We start from the raw sequence: 18,789 nt of genomic DNA, 5'->3' as shown, positions 1-18,789 counted from the left end.
CAGTGGGGACCGGTCCGCCCACCGCATCCTTCATCTCAACCTTATCTTCTTCACAAAATCTGCAACCACTCCTTTCTTTTTCTTTCTCCTTCTCGTTCGTCACAGCAGGGGAGAAGACAGGCAGCACCAACGCCGCTGTGGAGGGGATGACCCGTCGGTCGTGCCAGCATTTAAGCTCCGCCGTGTATGCATTGAAGCTTCGTTGTGGCTGCATAGCAGCTCCCCCATCATCACCGCACGCTGCATCGCGAGCTTCCGTCATGGCCGCCGGATGCTGCGTCGCGAGCTTTCCGTCATGGCCGCGGTGTGCTGCGTCGCACCACCCGTCATCGCCGGCGCTGCATCGCAGCTCCCGCCATGGCCACCGCATGCTGCGTTGCAAGACCCGTCGCCGCCGGCGCTGCATGGCGGCATTCGCCGTAGTCGTCGGTGCTGCATCGGAACAACCACTGCGCCATCGTCGCCGGTGCTGCATCGGAGCAACCGCCGTTGTCGCCAGCGCTACATTGTAGCTCCCGCCATGGATGCCACGTGCTGCGTTGCAACACCCGTCGCCGTCGGTGCTGCATCGCGGCATTCGCCGTTGTCGTCGGCGCTGCATCGGAGCAACCACTGCACCGTCGTCGCCGGCATCCGTCTCATCGCCAGCGCTGCATCGCAGCTCCCGCCATGGCGGCCGCGTGCTACGTTGCAATACCCGTCGTCGCCGGCGCTGCGTCGTAGCTTCTGTCGTCATCACCGTGCAATGCATCGCAACATCAGCCATGGCCACCGGTGCTCAAAGGCGTTGCTACTGACGGTGACATAGGGGGGCGAACTGATGTGTGTGCTTGGGGAAGAAGGAAGCCATGGACTGACGCTCTGGGGAGGAAGGAAGCGACGTGGAAGACTTGACCTATCGAACGGTTTAAGCACGATTGATCGGACGGTTGCAAAGGCGACTTACGAAACGGGATCCATCGCCCGACTTACGCCTAGCATCGCCCTTGACAAAAGTGCAATTGACGAGCAAATGGGGGTTTGTCACGCTCTTGGCACAAAAATGTAAGGCGAAGTATCAGGTGAAAATGACTTCGGTGAAAATCTGAAAATTTCTATCGTGGACTGTTGGATCAGGAGCGGACGTCACGGATCACAGATGGGAGTCCTAACAATCCACTTAAACGCACATTAGCAGATAACCCCCCTCTCTATTAATCATGAGGTGAATAGGGCTCGACCCTTCGTGAGATCCTGAGATCGGATTCTTCAATCGTCTTGAGCGCCGCCGACGATGCACTTTCCACCGGCGCGTAACCACTGCCCTCAGCCGGCCGCGACTGGCCCTCCGACCGTCGGGATGGGCCTTCCGTCCACCGCAACTCTCCCTCTGCCAACCGCGCCTCGCCATGGCTGCCCTTCCATCGACAGTGAATATCCTCGCTTTTTGGTTCATCTCAGTATGTACTTGGGATTTTGGTTCATATCCAATGCGTATGTTGGTGCAGAACAACAACTTCATGTGTTGGATAAATTTTAAGAATGAATATTATAGTTCTTCCGGGAGCTGTACTGTTGTTATTTCTAGATGTGAATATCATAGTTCTTCTGAGAGATGTCTAGTTAGTCTTCTGAGAGGAATAACTTGAAGTTGTTGCCAATTTTGTAGCCTGGGCATGCCTTGAATAACGTCTTTGTTAGATGAAGCTCGTTCCACAACTAGCACAACAATGCTAGCTGCTAGTAGGTCCTTTGCAGACTGAAATCCACCCGAACAAATCTTTCAATTATTATAGATTGAATGACTGAGAACCTGACCTTTTTTCTTCCCGTTTCAATTATCTTCAACTGAATTCATATTAAGGGCCAGTATGAATGGATTGCCCAAGATAACTCACATTGAGTGACTAGAAAAGGGCTCAGAAAAGATACTGCTGGAACAGAACTTCGCTTTTCTGTTTTGTCAATCACTGATTTAAAATAGCCCAGCTCAGGAAATTTATTCAACTAAATTCATACATCCAAAGATTACAGATTGCATGCCAATGCAACTTCAGAATTTGGACTACATAAGCAAGCTTACAGGCTTCACCAAAAAATACAACATTCAGATACAACTTCTGAATTAATACCAAGAAGCAAGCATTGGGCTGTAGAATAAGACAACAGGAGCAAGCCACTGCATAATAAGTTTTGGGTCTATGTCACCGCCGCTTGAGGGCATCACGACGGCCATCAAGCCACCGTTGTGCGGGGAAGCCTCGCGGCGACCGAGTCGCCGTAGCATGAGGGGCAGCTGCGCGGCCGTAGCGTCACCCGAGGCGTCGAGCACCGTCGTGTGCGGGCGGAGCTCCGGCCGCCGAGTCACCTGTGTGTGAGGCAGCGCCCTGACCACCAGTCGCCGTCGCCCAAAGCGTCGACGCACCGTCGCAGATGCGGGAGGGGTAGCCACCCGGCCATCGAGCCGCCCTCGCCTGGAGAGAGCGCCGCGTCGTCGAGTCGCCATGGTGCGGCTAGGTTATGGAGGCGGTCAATTTTCTCATACGGGGTAACTAAATCCTGGAGTAGTTGAATAGAGAGAGGGGGTTATTTGCTAATGTGCGTTTAAGTGGATTGTTAGGAGTCCCACCTCTGATCCATGACGTCCGCTCCTGATCCAACAGTCCACGATAGAAATTTTCAGATTTTCATTTTCACCTGATACTTCGCCAAAATGTAACAAAGGTATTTGAACTTCATCGGCACAAAAAAAACACTTGAGTACAGCTAAAGTGAGAAACTGATAACCAACGAACAAACAATTAAGGGAGCGCCGTCAGGTTTCAGTACCTGAAAATCTCATCTACGAGTCGGTCACTATTCACAACCACTGGATCTTCATCCTCCTGCAGCCGCCCCTCCAACCTAGACCTAGCTGTCTGCATCCAACCCCCACGGCCAATAGGCGCTGTCGTGCGCCGCCTCGCCCTCCCCTCAACCTTCCGCGGCAATCTCTCTAAGCCCCACTCCAATGAAGAACTCCAACAACGCCCCCCCCCCCCCCCCCCCCCCCCCAAACCCGCACTCGTGAAGTTTCAAATTCTCTCCCGGCAGCTATCTCCGACTCCTGCTTATACACGGCTGGGCCTCGACGTGGCCGCCGCTCTTCATGCTGTTTCCGCCTTAGGCCTCACACAAAGCGGAAAGTGAATGACAAAAAAAAAATCAAGTACTTAATGTTTAGCAAACCCGAACAATTAATGTCCACTCGTATTCATATGGAAAATGAAAACCATGCATTTCTCATATAGACATTTCATGTTCCAGACGGGCCCTATTTGTAAACATCTTTGATAGTGTACAACATCAACGATCAGATATTAATCATACATCCAGAGTACACATATACTCCTGAGAAGTCGATTTTCATGTGTTTACTTGCCGGGCACAAAGTTGGTGGCGAAGGCCCACGCGTTGTTGTTGACAGGGTCGGCGAGGTGGTCAGCGAGGTTCTCCAGCGGACCCTTACCAGTGACGATGGCCTGCACAAAGTATCCAAACATGGAGAACATTGCAAGGCGGCCGTTCTTGATTTCCTTCACCTTGAGCTCAGCAAACGCCTCCGGGTCGTCGGCTAGGCCAAGGGGGTCGAAGCTGCCACCGGGGTAGAGTGGGTCGACGATCTCCCCGAGCGGGCCACCGGCGACGCGGTACCCCTCGACGGCGCCCATGAGCACGACCTGGCAAGCCCAGATGGCAAGGATGCTTTGAGCGTGGACCAAGCTAGGGTTGCCGAGGTAGTCGAGGCCGCCCTCGCTGAAGATCTGGGAGCCCGCCTTGAACCAGACTGCCTCGCCGAACTTGACGCCGTTGCGAGCGAGCAGCTCGGGGAAGACGCAGCCGAGCGCGCCGAGCATGGCCCAGCGGCAGTGGATTACCTCGAGCTCGCGGTTCTTGGCGAAGGTCTCCGGGTCGGCGGAGAGGCCCGCGGTGTCCCACCCGTAGTCGCCCGGGAACTCGCCGCTGAGGTAGCTCGGGGGCTCGCCGGAGAGCGGGCCGAGGTAGAGCACGCGGTCGGGGCCGTACCACGGGCTGTTGGAGGCGGAGGCCTTGGGCGCGGCCTTGCGCATGGTGATGCGGCCGCCGCCGCCGAGGGCGTAGGAGGCTCCGGCGAGCTTGATCGCGGGGGAGGAGAGCGCCATGGTGGTGGTGGCCGCCATTGCTGCCGGATGGAACAGAGCAAGCTGCTGATGTGCGGCTGCCGCTGCTACTGATGGGTGGCTGCGTGAGGAAGGGAGGAGCAAGGGAGGGAGGTTAAATACCAGGCCGCGCGCGCCAATGGAGGGGGCCACGTCCTTATCTCGGAAATCACGATCTGCGGCGCGATTGGCCTGCGGGTTTGAGTAGGGTGGATGGGGTGGCTGTTGTGGCGCGCATGGGGCCGGACACCTGGACCCGGACGACCTGAAGCGGCCTTCTCTGCGGCTAGGACGATCGGCGCGCATGTGGCCGAGGAATGTCGTCGAGTTCCATTCATGTCTCCCTCCCCGCCAGAGAGGCACGTCCAAAAGTAGAATCATTCATTTTTTCCTGTAACATGCACCCTGTATTGTACAGGTACTATACGGCTACTAGGAAACTTCACTGCTATGTGTGGTGAGATTTTGGCATTACAGCACCAAAACACTTTCCAAAAAAACACCACGGTAGCAAAACAGAGTTGACAACACAGAGGCATATATGCTAGCTGGAACAAACACCTCAGTCTGCACTCTGCAGGTAGCAAGTAAGCCACATGTAGTAGTAGAAACAAGGAAAGCGTATAGATAGATTATATGCATGGTGTAGTATATGAATTACTACCTCCGGTGCATAATAATTGTCGCAATTTTGAACTAACCCCATCGGCACTTGTTTTGGATCGGAGGGAGTAGCAGATGGATGCTCTGCTGAATCATACAGTACATTACAGCTGTACTAGCTAGCTAGGTGTCACATATACAAATACAATACGGCTAAGGTAGGCTAATTAATTAACTAGCTTTTGGGCTTGAGTTAGCGGCAGGCACAGCACAGGGTCCTTCCAGACGCAGGTAGTCGTACATGACCCCCTGGAACGGGCTCTGGTTCCTGGGCTGCTTCAGATAGATGGTGTTGATCCCCCGGACAAGCCAGGCGCCGCTCACGCCCACGCTGAAGAGCCAGTAGAGGCCATGGATCCCGTGCCTCGCGATCGCGTTGTCGCGCCCGATGAGCCCCGTGGTGAAGTGAGGCACCGCCCGTGCCTCGTCGTTGAAGCGGACCTGGAAATGCATGCAACAGGATGATGATGATAATGATGATGATGATGATGATAAGAAAGAGAGGACTCAAAGCAACCAACCAACATGAGCATCAGCAAAACAAAACGTTGGGGTTGGTTCTGGGAATTCAATTCAGAACCTGCAGTTCAGCGTTGGCTGAAGACGCGAGCGCCACCCGGAACTTGTACGTGCTGTTGGGAGGGACGGCGTCGAGGCTGAACCTTATCTGCCATGTGGTCGGCTGGTACGTATCACCATCACTTCTTCTGCAGTTCAGTTCAGATAGGTGCGGATCAGGCAAGATGTTAGTGCAAACACTTCTATGATTTTTTTACTATTCTTTGAGGGTATTTGAAATGATATCTGAGTGAGCCAACAACAGACAGACATCACCTGGTAACTTGAGCGTAGAACCAATCAGTGCTGTAGTTGCTTTCGCCGATGGTGTACACCAGATCACGGTCCGGATACAGCTCTGCGTACCTCTCCCAAAGCCCATACTGCCTGAACCTGCATGTAACACCCGGGACAACCGTGTGATTAGAAACAACTTGACGATTAATTGCTGGACACAAAGGTTTCTTTCACCTGTCAGGATGGTTGATGAACAGTCTATTCACATAGTTGGGGTTGGGGTCTGGAACGTAGAACTCGGCAGCAGACCTATCGGGTATTCCGATCTCCCACATAGTCGGGCCGTCTCTCGGTGGCTCGAACACGAGGTCACCCAGATAGATATCGTCCCCTGAACACCATTGCTCAGCAATCTCTTGTCAGGACACCAATCATTCAGGTTAGAGGCAGGCTGCAACTAGTACTAAGCCAGGCTAACCTGAAGATATTGTTAGTGTGGCATCGAATCTGTAGTCACCGATGAAACCTGGAACCCACGCATATAGATTGTAGTTTCCAGTTACAATGTTCTTTATGTAGAAGCTACCATCTGCATCTGCTTGACACCAGAATTGGTATCCCTGCAAGTCAGGGAAAAACTTCATCATCCACAATAATACAGACCATATAAGCATTTGGTAATGTTATACAGTACTAGCTTATAAGCATGTGGTACGTACCTTGCACTCTCTTTGCCACGATCCAGCCTCTCCTGGTAATGCTAAGCCTACATAGGCTGATGCGGCATAAAGATCCTCATCCTCTATAATATACCTGATGATATATATGGTAGTAAGATATGCATATGTATGGTGCTTGAACTAGATCTAGGGTAATTGAAAATTCAAGTTACTGTGAACCTTATCTAGTTGTACATAACTGGGAGATTATGTACTACCTGTCTCTTACAAGCAATCTACCAGAGATACGGCCTCTTTGCTCAGTCTTCTGGAAATCCTCTGAAAGTGCAAAATCATAGGGCCAGCTCTGTTTCTCCATCATCACCTGATTTTCCAAGGCAAACATTAAAGATGACATCAAGTACCGACCGAGTTACTTGTGTACTGCTCATAACAATATAGTACAAAATACTCCCTCTGTAAACTAATATAAGAGCATTTAGATCACTAAAATAGTAATCTAAACGCTCTTATATTAGTTTACGGAGGGGGTATAAGCCAGTCACTCTGCCATAATTGCTGTCATTTGATAAATTATACTAACTTATGGAGTGCTCTCTTGTTGTGTGAAAATTGAATTGTACCCTAAAGTACTACTTATTTGCTGAACTATAATCACCTGAACTTTTGCATCCTCCCATAGTAGACTTGGGTCAGATCCGTCCTGACTGGAGTTAAGGTACATGAACACCGGTCCATGAACCTTTTTCCAATATTCTCCATTCGTGAACTTGGGCGAAAGGTCATCCCCAGCATAATGAGCGCTAAGAAACATCTAAGACCAGATAAAAAGACCTTTCAGAACTTCGTTGCATATTAGTATCCAATAATCTGAGCTCAGTTTTAGCCTGTTAAATTCCAGATCATTGTTATAATTTTTTATTTTTTTGAAGTAGCCACAACATGCTACTCATAAAAGGAAAAACACAAATAAAAACAGTAAGGGCTTATTTGGTTTGGAGGATTTATGTAGGATTTCTTTCCTATGAGCATTCGTTTCATAGGAATATAAGTGCTAGATTCCTAAGGATTGTGCCTATATTGGCCTAATTCCTGAGGATTCTTAGCATTAGGTGAGGTCTCATAGAAAATTCCTAAGGATTCTTAGCATTAGGTGAGACCTCATGGAAAATTCCTAAGGATTGGAGTAGATTTGACATTTCAATGCTTTACTTTTCATATTCGTATGATTTGAGAATCCTGTAAAAACGAATGAGCCCTAATACAGGGTAAATATTATTTTTGTCAAGGTCTGAACATACGGCGAGCATAGTGGGCCCGACATGAGATGTCAAGTTCTGCTTCAAAGGTCCTCCGGTACGGAACTCGTCGCTCGGCGTGATTTGCCAGAAGCCAATCGGAGGATCAGATGACACCCATCCATGGACACTATTGTATCGATCTTCACACGAGTATTGGTACTTGTCATCAACCTTGATAAACATATCAGAAATGTCGAGCTTATTCAGAATGAAGTCAAATATTTATCATGGATAATCTTGTTGTATCTCTATTAGCTTACCTCCCCTCTGAGTTTAGGATTAATTGGGTCCACAAGGAGGACAGCCTCAGGGTACGCTAATTGCTGGCCGCGGGGAGGCAATCGGTCATCAGGCATCGGCATTATTCTCTGCCTGTTGTCAGCCATTGCCATGTAATGGAACCTGCATTCCACCAACACGTAGTTTCAGTGGGAAGAAAAATAAATAAGTGAAGAGCAAAAATTCTTTCTTAAAGTGGAGAACCAACTTGTCTTTTCTAAGCTTAAAGGCCACCCTGGTCTCCCCAATGCCAAAACCAGGCCACCCTTCCTTGTGTTCATAGATTCCATATGTGTAGAATCCCGAGGAGCCGCGAAGCACGATGAACCTGTATTTATACATACAGAGATAAACATGATTTTCCCAGAGTGGAGTGGTGAGAAGAGCTCCAAATTCATACTAGTACCTCTTGTCGATGATGAGCGGAACAGCTTTCCCTTCCTGAGAAGGATCCCATGATCTAGTGAAGGAGACCTCAGCCTGGTTTTCATCATGATGTATGATGCGGAACTCTGTGCCTTTGATCCTGCGTGCAAGCGTTCACTTTCAACCTCCTTTTCGAAAGAAAAGAATAAACAAGAAGAAGAAAAAAAATAGAGGGGAAATGAATGAAGTCTGAATTATGAGCTCCTCTTATCTTACACATCAAATATTCCAGTTCGCTGTCCTGGTGGATTCCATACAATGTCCCAGTACCTGACAGAAGATGAAGGTGCATTGCTTAACTCACCTCGCCTCGGATAGTACAAGACAAATCGACAGATATAGCAAAACCACCACACCTATAAGCTGAAGCTCTAGCTAGAAACTATGCGTGCTGAGTAAGATTGGTACCCTCGGTTGTCTTCTTTGTTAAGAATCTCCATAAGATTGTCCACACCGTTGTAGCGCACGCCAGTCACAATACCGTCGGGGTTGGACAGCGTCAGCTCGAATATGTCATTTTTAACTATAACCTGCACATACATGGCACACACGAAACATGCATGTTATTGTTGGCACGCGCCAACCATATAAACATCGCCAGGAAGCAGGAGCCAGGAGGCACTTACGTATCTGCTGGTGACCTTGAGCTTAACACCGTCCATGGCGTCGCCGGCTTCCCCTTCCCGTGGAGGGCCCAAACAGCAGCGCACCAGGCTCCTGCAGCTGGTCCAGAGAGACGAGGAAGCAGCATTACGTATATATAGAAACTCACTTAGTGGAGCGAAGCACAGGAGCAAGCAAAGATTAATGGCAGTGCACCCGTGGCCATGCATGCAGTGGAAGAAGCAGAAGTAGTACCTAAGTTTCGGCATGGGGTGAGAGGACGACGGATCCCCTCCTCCACTGATCGATCCTTGTGCGTGCCTGGAGAATAATGTGGTGTGGTGTGTGGTGGCGATGTTTAGATGGATGGGCGGCCAATTATCCCTTGGTTTGGAAAGCAAGCATGCATGTGTGCCATGCGTGGAGTTGAAGCCAAGGAGGAGGAGGAGGAGGAGGTGCGGCAATGGCGTGGTCCGCCCTGCCTCTCTTCAATTCGTTCCGGGGTTGTTGGCCGGTAACAGTTGGCGCCTCTCTCTCTCTCTCTCTCAAGTGCGGCCGGCAGCCGAGGAGACGATGGAATATCTACATGTCCACAGCGGCCTGCAGCAACACAACAGAGACATGTCATTGTCGAAAAGATGCCCACTAATCAGTCATCCGTCTTTTGAGTAATATAATACAGTATAAGTAATAGTAGATGTTTTGCGAGTATCGAGCAGCTCCTTCAGTTAATTTTTTTTTGCGAGAGAGCTCCTTCAATTAATGAAGGGATGTTTATCGTTACCTGCTACTTATATGCTCCTACTCACTGTATAGAAATTAAATAGACGATGCTTGCAAGTAACAAACTAAGAAACAGCAAAGTTTGTTGACTGTCCCTGTGCTGGACATGTAATAGGGCTAGACTTTATTTTGGTGCCGCTCAGGTTTTCGCCCCATAGCGTTCGTTTCGACATCGGGCGAAAGTGGTGAGTCCCTGACGGTGCGTTGAACTCGCTCGCCCTCTCTTTTCCTGTCCCCTGAAATGTTGTGTTTCTTGAACTAATGTATTTCCGTTCATTTGCAATGTGAAGGGGGTTAGCCCGGTTAAAAAAGCCCAGCAAAGAGTATAGTATCTCATTGGTTGTAATAACAATTACTACTCCCTTCGTTCCAAAATAAGTGTCTTAACTTTAGTACAAAATTGAGACACTTATTTTGAGAGGGAGGGAGTACTACATAATTTGTACAGTTTTTAGGCGCCTAATTTTTCCGTGGCTGTCAGTCATGTAACGTTGCACATCACTTGGACCAAGTACATAGATTACTAAAAATGTGCAATTTTAGCAGACGTAACGGCAATTTCTGATCTTTAATTATTCTAAGGAAGGTTTGATCTTTAAGTTATCTATAGGATAGTTAGATATTGACACAAGGACGTTAGAAATGCTATTAACCAACTGAAGAAGTAGCTAGCAGCCTAGCAGGATTTGTTTGTATAGCATTTCAAGCACGTAACGTGCCTAACCTAACCATACTATCACAAATGAAGTCGTTAGCAGTGGCCGGACGGTGAAGCACTGGCAGGACGCGCCTACTGATGTGGACCGCCATGGCTGCCACGCCACGCTCAAACTGGAGATGGATGGACACCTCGCACGCACCCCCAAGTCACAACTGCCGTAAGATAACAATGATTGAAGGAAGGTTTTGTTTCCTGAAACAACAGGAAGAACACCATGGATCGATGCATACAGCGTTGAAAACTTGAGATGGGGCACGGGAACTGCAGGCAGTAGCGGAGTAACAGTGATCATGTCATGTGATCCGATTCCAAGCCCATAGTACATACATAGACTTTCCCTGAGCTGCTCCCGCTCACGGGGTGCAAAGAGACCGACCTGTGATCCATGCCAAAAGCCTTGTGGCTTTGGAACTTGGAACTTGAGTAGGAAGTAGATACAATAGGTAAGGACAAAGAGGAGCAAGAATCTCCCACGAAGCTACAAGCGTCCTACATGGATAGATAGATCACAGGACAATAGTGTAGTGCTACCTTGGACATGGAGATTGTAGAGGACTTGCCTTGTTTTGTTCAACCTCAAAGAGAACGCAATCCAGGCTGCTCTAAAGATTTTAGGAGAAAATACTCGTCGGAGCTGAAACGTTTCAGGGCTTGGGCGAGGTGGGCGAGCGCGAGTAGCTTAGTTTCTATTGTACTGGTGGAGTCGGGTTTCATGTACTCCCTCCGTCCAATAATAATCGTTTTTTAAGCTAACATAGCTGAAAAAAATGATCTTATACTGTGGAACGGAAGCGAAGAATTCATCGCTAGGATAAGGCTCCGAACAAGGTCGGGGGAGTAGCATCTTGCTGTTGGCTGGAGCAGAGCGAGGACGCCATTTGGCACGTGATCGGGCTATCAAAAGAACGCACCATATTTCATCGGCTGCAATCAGGCTGTTTATTTCTATGCGTATATGTGCGTGGCATTTGTAGAACCTCCGTCGGAGGCGACAAGAATTCTAGAACCAATTTTTCAAGGGGGGAGTTCATAAACAAGTTGATCGGACAGAAGGTATCTTGACCTGGCAGTTTTGCTGAAATGCAGACTCCGCGGGCGTGCTGCTCAAATGCCCATGCTGCAAAAATAAGCCAGAGATGTGCATCTTAGACACCACCAGAGAGAGTTACAGATAAGTGAATAAAACACAAACAAGCGCATGCTACAACATACCACACACATTACAAACTCGACGAGATCAGCGCACAGCCGCTATGATACCGGACTAACGAAAGCCGAGGATACACTACAAGCTAACTAGAGTAGAAAGGGGGTGGGTTATTTTACACAGCACGCAAAATATGTACATTTAAAGGGGCAAAATCCATCAGCTGCTCACCAAAACTCTGCCGGCTGGTTAACATCTACCTACGGCCTGGGTAACTTGTCTAATCTGAAAGAACCTCCTCCAGCTCAGGATCATCTGGTCTCACCAACGCATCATCCTCCGCTTCCGGGTCAGCTATCTCCTCTTTCTCTTCACTAGTGTCATCTTCTTTCTCCGCACTAGTGTCGTCTTCTTTCTCCACGCTAGCGTCGTCTTCTTCCGCACTGGATCCTACCAACTCCTCGTTGGTATGATTAGCAACTGTGGGCTCGGTAATGGCTTTCCTACCCTCGGTGCCATTAATCAATCCTTGCTCGCTTCGAGGGTTAGGTTTGGTCGGTGTTTTGGGATCAGTGTTTTCACATATACATGTCGTGGGGTTCTCGTGGAACTCCCCCCTTCCTGGCCTCAGCTCTTTGGGCTCCCCCATAAATCCTTTCTGGGCCATGTGCACTTTGGAGGAGAATGCATCCCAGGACATGTTTCCTCTGCTCAAGAATAACGAGTAGAGCTTTCTCGCATTTGGTCGGATCGTTCTCTTATGCCCAAGATATCTCCTGCCACGGCCACCAATGCATGGTCAGAACTAACATTAGATTCGTATACAAGGAAAACCATGATGACAACCAAGGGATATCAGAAGAATAAGGTTATACCTTCGCCCAGCCAAAATTTTGGCCATATTACCATTGTTGTTAGTCACAAAAGCATCACTTCCATCACAGACAATGAAATCAAGTGCGGCCATGCGAGATGAGTACTTTGAGAACGGAGCCAGCTCGTCTTTGCTTGTTACTGTTTCTTTGGTATGAAGATTGGGGAATAGCGCTTTCAGGGGTGCTAACGTCTTTGCCCCACCATATATATCTCCAGAGGCAACATAAATATGAACATTCTTTCTGTAGCCCAGTGCCCTCAACATCAACCCCACCTCTTCAGGAGTTAGTGGGCACCTACCGTGCCTTCTTTCTTTCTCTGGATTGCTAGCCTGAAATGCAAAATAGCAAAGGTTGCATTCATAATATTTATATGTGACTTCATGACTAAGTACCTAACAATACATTATGATATCATACACACATGCAAGGTTTTCCATCTCTTCCGTATCACACCAAGTTCTCTCTTCTCCTTTTCTCCACCACCGTAGTAGCACCCAGAAAAGGCAAGCATATCCGGTTCAAATCTGGCATCACAAAACATTGACACCATTAAAACTAAATATCCCCGCGCAAAAAGGAGTGCACAGCAATTGGGATAAACATTTTTGTAGCTTTGATAGTGCATTTTTGTTTTGAGAAGTAGGGCCAAAAATCACATTTGCTGATGGAGACATAGACAGTTTACTTCACTAGCCAAGTGTGCAATTAATCCTACGAATCTAGCAGCCAAATATACAGAGGACCATACTTAATTGTTTTTTCATAATGATTTTAGTTGTCAGAAAACCAGCCGGACGATTTTTCCTTAAGTGAGGAGCAGCAGGGGTTTTTTTATGGGAGCAGCAGCCGGTTCATTTTCAATTTATTTTTCTCCTTCGAGCGAACAGCAGAGAGGAAGAGCGCACAAAGAGAAGCGTGCGAGCACTGACAGGCTGGCCCACCAAGCGTTTTAGCAACTACTGACCTGGGGTAGATTCTCACCTGAACGGGCTTGCATCTCCACTAAATGGGCTGTCAGCCCAACCTAACGATCAGAGCCAGAGGTGTTTGGCTGTCGAACGCTTTCTAGCCATCAAAACACATCCGGAACGGGCCTGAGGACGTTGAACCATTTTTCCATCACTTATAGGTGGCATGATGGGTAATTTTTATTAATTTCGAGGGTAGTTCTGATGACGGACCAACAACCAAGAAAGCCTCCTCCCTATATATTATTATTAGGTAGAGAGTGTTGACCATATAGACATCTCCCTTCACTCCTTTGTACATTCCCCCTGTAGACTATGCTCAATTAGGGTGTTCCTGGTAAACAAGGCATCATGCTCATAATATCAATAACATACTTGCTAAGAAGCTGGCATTATGCTCATCCCCAGCCCGGTCGACCGATCCTTGTACTCTAAACTGTTTTGACTCATATCAAACTATGCTCTTCACAGCACAGAATGAGATAACCTAATACTCCCTCCTTTCCAAAAATATAGTGTATAATTTTTTTGAAAAATCAAACTTCTCTATGTTTGACCAACTTTATAGAACAAAATTTGAAAATCTACAATACCAAATCAGTAGGTCATATATCAGGCCCCCTTTGTTTGGGCTACGGATTCTTGAAAATCAGCTTCAGCTTGGATTCTGAGAATCAGCTGCAGCTGCAGATTCTGGAAATCTGAAGCAGCCTGTTTGTTTGCCCTGAAAATCTGAAGCAGCTGCAGCCCCGAATGTACTGTTTGTTTACCCAACGCCAAGAACAGAGCAGAGATTGGGGGCGGAGCTCGAGCAGCGGAGGTGGAGGTGGGGTTGGGTTGCCGGAGTATGGGGAGGGCAGACATGGAGGCGCCGGATCCGCCCGTCCTGGAGCCAACGGGGTGGCGTACGCGGAGATCGGGGCGGCGCGTCGCTGGCGGTGCTCGTGGGCAGCGGCGGAGACGCGGCTCCTTGGCCGGAATACGGGGAGGGGCGGGGGTGGTGGCGTCATATCCGCCCGTCCTAGAGCCGATGGTGCAGGCGAAGGTGGCGGCGGAGGCAGAGCTTGGTGGTCGGAAGATAGGGGCGGGCCGCGAGCGGAGCCTGCGGGCGAGGCCGAGGGGCAGGGCCGCGCGCGCGGAGCCTGCAGGCGAGGTACTCCTAGGCGCCGCCGCCGTCGGGCTCCGCCTGATTCTCCAGCCACAGCAGGCACGCCTCCTCCGTCGCGGTTGCCGCCGTGGTGGTCGCCATGGGAGGGAGACGAGACGAGGGGGTTTGGGCGTCGTTGACCCGGCCTGCGGGGCACAAAACGAACCGTTTTGTTTTGCGGGAAGCTGCAGAATCGGCCGAATCATCAAAATCGCTGCTTCCGGATTCCCTTTGCTGGTAGTTCATTTTTGGAATCGGATTCTAGGAAGCTATACGGGAATCTGACGTGTTTGTTTGCGCTTCTGATTTTAGGGCCCTAGAATCTGAGAATCAGAAGCTGTAGCCCAAACAAAGGCCACCTCAGTAAGCTTTCTCTCACTTGGCATCAAAGAAAAATGTGAGCTGAATCATGAGAATTTGAAGTGTGGGCACCTTAAATGAAGAGCAATAAAATATGTGCTCCTCTCCCGCATTCTCTGTATTATCTTTTCACCCATTTCTTGTATTGGGTCAGTAAATCTCAATGCATGGTAGTTAACTCTGCACCTCAGCTTTTGCAGATCAGAATCCAACCTGTTTGCTAGCCTATAATCAAATTTTGTTAGTCGAACAACCTGCATCAGGTGAAAGAAGGGATATAAGCTACCCTAGTAATTTAATCACAGAAGTCAAGTCTCTTACATTGTCACAAAAACAACTTCTAATAGGGGGCTACAGCTTCCGAAAATGCTAACAAAATGAAGCAGTAATATTTTCTTTACCAAAAAGAGTTCTTAACAGTTTCCCAGCAGAAGAAGTCATTTTGAAAAACAATATGATCACGCAGATTGTTGTCTAAATTCAGGTTTAAGTATAGCTCCATAACCTATTGTCCTAGTGCTCCACAGCATGGAGTCTACAAATGCCTTGTCCATACTCCTGTTTTATGTACATACTCTTTTAATATAAACATGCATATGTACTATTGGGGCCTTTCGTATACTTGCATATGAAATGCCCCTGTTTCACAGTTCATACCATCCGAATGAGGATGCATAGTAGGCTAATGCAAGTGATAACAGCACATCAAATAACTTATGTCAGTAACAAACATTGCTATCTACAATACTTACATGTTTCTTAACAAGTGCAGGCAACACACGGTTCAAGTAACATCGCTGAGTGCATTTGCGGGGCACACGCATTCTATGAGGAGCCCACAGTTTACCTCCTATCTTTGGAAGCTCTTTCACAATCCTTACATCCTTTGATAGAAATGAGATGAACCAGTCGGCGTTAAAAATTTCAGCAAAGTCACTGCAGAGTGCAGAGAAATGGTATAAACACAAACCACACATTTCAGTCTTCTTAAAAACATGAGCAGACCTAGAAGGCTAGGATGAGAAATTGTTGGTACTCGAAAAAACCTTGCATCTTTCCAGAAGGAGGTTTGGTCCAATTTGGGAACAACGAGTGTTGCATTTAAAATACGTGCAGCAACAACAGCATCAATTATCTGAGAAGAAGGACACATTAATCAGGATAATGGGCATAGTTATGAACATCATAATATGTAATCAGAAAACACACATAGCTACTACAGAGTTAGCTGTGAAACATGAAGAGACGCTCCTAAGCTTACACACTTTCAAAATAAAATTGCAGAGACCTCAGACTTCAAGCTTTGCCACATCCTTACACACTACTATACTCGGGAGGTGCCTAACTGTTAACAGAATTAGCCTATACTGTTCAAAGTCTGACTGAAGATTACTAATGGTTTTAAATATTGCAAGAGAATACAAGCTCTAACTTGTGTTTTATGTGAAGTACTACTTACAATACTCATGAAAAGATATGATCCATATTTGCACGCTTAATTCTGGATATGTGGGCAATAGGCTACCTGCTTCTTCAGGTGATATTGCCTAGAAACCACATCTTTTCAAATTTCAAAAACGCAAGGAAGTTGGCATATGTGTATCAATAAGTTAGCTTTGTTATGCATTTGTATTCATATGTAACGATACCAGCTCAGTTCTAATACTGAATCCAGTATTAGTTTAGCCACTTGAAAATATACTTCCTAATGATTATTTCATTTATAATCGGGATATCTAAAACATAGTAAACCTGGAAAAGAACCCTTGGTATTTTGGAGCATATAGAGTAAATAAAACAATAATATTACAAAAACAAACTCAAGCTCTAGCACTAAGAAAATGAGACGTATTAAGACAGTAGGGTTTCTTCATATACATATTTAAACTGGTTGTTTACATGTTTTGCATCTACATGCATTATAATATTCGAGCAGGAACATGTGGCAGTTGCATATGTCTTACCCCTGTTCTCTGTTGATTGAGGCCTCCACTTGTAACAATCATCAAATAACGGTCTGGATGTGTCATAACACCTGAATCTGCACAATTTGAAACACTTCAGGCGGCGGCGATTGGGGGGGGGGGGGGGGGGGGGGGGGGGGGCTAGCCCAGCACAGCAAAGAAAAAGCACCGCTACCACCAACACCATTTCCAGGATATGCATTATAAGATTGTAGAACAAATCTAATATCTGAAATGGCCTATGTGGGTACCGCAAATTCTAATTAACCATCTATGGCAAAAAAATATTGCGCACCAAGAAACTTGCTGCTTGAGTTGCTGCACCCATAGAATTTGCTAGCGAGCTTCGAACCCCAGAGGCCATCTGTCGCACTCCAACCACCTTTCTGCAGTTTGAGAAATTGAAACTAACTAAGCAATCCTGAAAACAAAGTTCTATTTTAACATACTTTAGCCAGAAAAAAAAGGTTTACCAAAAGGGGAAAAGGTCTAGACTGAAAATAATCTGCAGCGGCACAGAAAAACAAAAATCCATTTTAACTCACACCTCTACAAACCCATGGAAACAAGTTCAGAAATACGCTGGAGCATGCAAATACAAGTCCTTCTGAAATAAGATAGAAATGGAGCTCAGCCAAATAGCTTACTACCAACTAATTTACTTACAATGGCACACTAAATTGAACCTAGTTCACTTATATCTCCCAATTAAAGCAATAACCACATAAACTGCAGGATTGGCTACAAAGACAGGAGCAATGCAGCGTACTCAACTCATTAAGTCAATACTCCACCAAACAGAACACAATAATCATGTGCAGTTGATTTGGTTCCCTCAAAGCTAAATCGATTGGGTGAATACTGAACACAATAAGGAACTAGCTCGCTTAATCTAAGCGGGGAAGCACATGCTTACTGGAACGCGGGAAATCTCGCGGCGCCCGGGCTCCACTAGGCTGCCGCCGCCAGAGCTGTTCAGCTGCGAAAGCACACGCGTGGAACGCCACGAGTTAGATCGAGAGACGTGAAGGAACAGGTAGAAGCAAGTAGGGGTACCAGTGGAGTACCAGAGCATGCGGGGAGCGGCGGCGGGAGTAGGCGAGGGCCGGGTGGTCGGACAGAGGCGGCGGAGAGACGTAGAGCAGCGTGACGGCGGCGAGGAGGAAGAGCAGCAGTAGCGCCGCCGCCGGCAGAACGGCGCGGCGCGGGCACGGGTGGTGGTTGTGGCCGCCGCGCCGGCGCGGCAGGACCATATCGGGTCCGGCGACCGGAGATCTCAGGGCAGGGAGAGAGCGCCGCGGCGACGGCGGCGGAGAAGTAGTCGCCGAGACAGCGGCGACATGGGAGCCCTACGGATCAGTAGTGTGTTCGAACTTTCGAGATGGAGTACTATCAAGCGTACGGCGAGTGTACTAATTAAGCTGGATCGCGGTTTTGATCTCCTTTTCTGCCACTCGTGTCCGTAGGCCGCATTCGACGGTACAAGATGCAAAATCATCGATCAACCGTGTCCGTAGTTTATCCCACACTACCAAATATGTATGTGCATTGCAACAGGGAAAAACAATCAGACTATGTCAAGGTAAAATAAGGACTTTTAAAATGTCATTTCATAAACTACGTGTGAATCATGTCACGATGAGATAAGAGACTTTTAAGAAGTCATTTCAAAAACTGAAAGTGTGATGGTCTCATCACAACTTGATTTCCTAAGGCGCCATAATAAAATATTTCTTGGCTAAGCAAGCTGCATTGATGAACCCTAACTCAGCTAGACCGATGAATGATGTGTTTCACCTTGACCTGCATCGCGGTGTTTTTTATGACCAGTACAACTATAGTATCAGAATAAACATAGTTATATATGAAGGCAAATTAGACATTTAGTCATATTCATGTAGCTTACAGAAACTAAAC

At 47.7% G+C, this 18,789-nt stretch overlaps 3 protein-coding genes and 1 long non-coding RNA gene across 4 annotated transcripts; all 4 read right to left on the bottom strand.

The window, feature by feature from the left end:
• Positions 1-1,950: 1,950 nt before the first annotated feature.
• LOC120969391 (uncharacterized) lies at positions 1,951-2,992 on the bottom strand. The gene is made up of 2 exons (XR_005763551.2): positions 2,809-2,992; positions 1,951-2,682 (listed from the first exon to the last, which is right to left on the bottom strand). It is a non-coding gene; the product is annotated as an uncharacterized lncRNA (long non-coding RNA).
• A 205-nt stretch (positions 2,993-3,197) lies between these two features.
• LOC109768785 (chlorophyll a-b binding protein 1B, chloroplastic) lies at positions 3,198-4,266 on the bottom strand. Its single transcript, XM_020327510.4, has one exon. The coding sequence runs from the start codon at positions 4,176-4,178 to the stop codon at positions 3,393-3,395; it is 786 nt and encodes a 261-aa protein (XP_020183099.1). The 5' UTR covers positions 4,179-4,266; the 3' UTR covers positions 3,198-3,392.
• A 496-nt stretch (positions 4,267-4,762) lies between these two features.
• LOC109768786 (uncharacterized) lies at positions 4,763-9,504 on the bottom strand. Its single transcript, XM_020327511.4, has 16 exons — positions 9,160-9,504; positions 8,928-9,024; positions 8,710-8,831; positions 8,518-8,571; positions 8,282-8,401; positions 8,084-8,203; positions 7,857-7,998; positions 7,597-7,767; positions 6,954-7,109; positions 6,553-6,659; positions 6,335-6,428; positions 6,094-6,235; positions 5,850-6,006; positions 5,655-5,771; positions 5,401-5,527; positions 4,763-5,261 (listed from the first exon to the last, which is right to left on the bottom strand). The coding sequence occupies exons 1-16, from the start codon at positions 9,171-9,173 to the stop codon at positions 4,992-4,994; spliced, it is 2,010 nt and encodes a 669-aa protein (XP_020183100.1). The 5' UTR covers positions 9,174-9,504; the 3' UTR covers positions 4,763-4,991.
• A 2,069-nt stretch (positions 9,505-11,573) lies between these two features.
• Positions 11,574-18,381, bottom strand: LOC109768787 (O-fucosyltransferase 6). The gene is made up of 10 exons (XM_020327515.4): positions 17,940-18,381; positions 17,789-17,851; positions 17,168-17,258; positions 16,873-16,949; positions 15,955-16,043; positions 15,661-15,844; positions 14,981-15,162; positions 12,855-12,957; positions 12,431-12,762; positions 11,574-12,331 (listed from the first exon to the last, which is right to left on the bottom strand). The coding sequence occupies exons 1-10, from the start codon at positions 18,123-18,125 to the stop codon at positions 11,836-11,838; spliced, it is 1,803 nt and encodes a 600-aa protein (XP_020183104.3). The 5' UTR covers positions 18,126-18,381; the 3' UTR covers positions 11,574-11,835.
• Positions 18,382-18,789: the final 408 nt, after the last annotated feature.

This window comes from Aegilops tauschii, chromosome 7, assembly GCF_002575655.3.
Source record: "Aegilops tauschii subsp. strangulata cultivar AL8/78 chromosome 7, Aet v6.0, whole genome shotgun sequence".
Taxonomy (NCBI): Eukaryota; Viridiplantae; Streptophyta; class Magnoliopsida; order Poales; family Poaceae; genus Aegilops; species Aegilops tauschii.
This window is presented reverse-complemented; position numbering and strand designations above follow the sequence as displayed.

Excerpts from the sequence above, each read along its gene's own strand:
- LOC109768785 (XM_020327510.4), bottom strand. The coding sequence starts at position 4,178 with ATGGCGGCCACCACCACCATGGCGCTCTCCTCCCCCGCGATCAAGCTC.
- LOC109768787 (XM_020327515.4), bottom strand. The coding sequence starts at position 18,125 with ATGGTCCTGCCGCGCCGGCGCGGCGGCCACAACCACCACCCGTGCCCG. Across the intron at positions 16,950-17,167 it reads CTCAAGCAGCAAGTTTCTTG|ATTCAGGTGTTATGACACAT; the intron begins GTGCGCAATATT and ends CAAATTGTGCAG. Across the intron at positions 12,763-12,854 it reads AGAGATGGAAAACCTTGCAT|GCTAGCAATCCAGAGAAAGA; the intron begins GTGTGTATGATA and ends TTTGCATTTCAG.
- LOC109768786 (XM_020327511.4), bottom strand. Across the intron at positions 7,999-8,083 it reads TTTAAGCTTAGAAAAGACAA|GTTCCATTACATGGCAATGG; the intron begins GTTGGTTCTCCA and ends GGTGGAATGCAG. Across the intron at positions 7,110-7,596 it reads TCGGGCCCACTATGCTCGCC|ATGTTTCTTAGCGCTCATTA; the intron begins GTATGTTCAGAC and ends ATCTGGTCTTAG.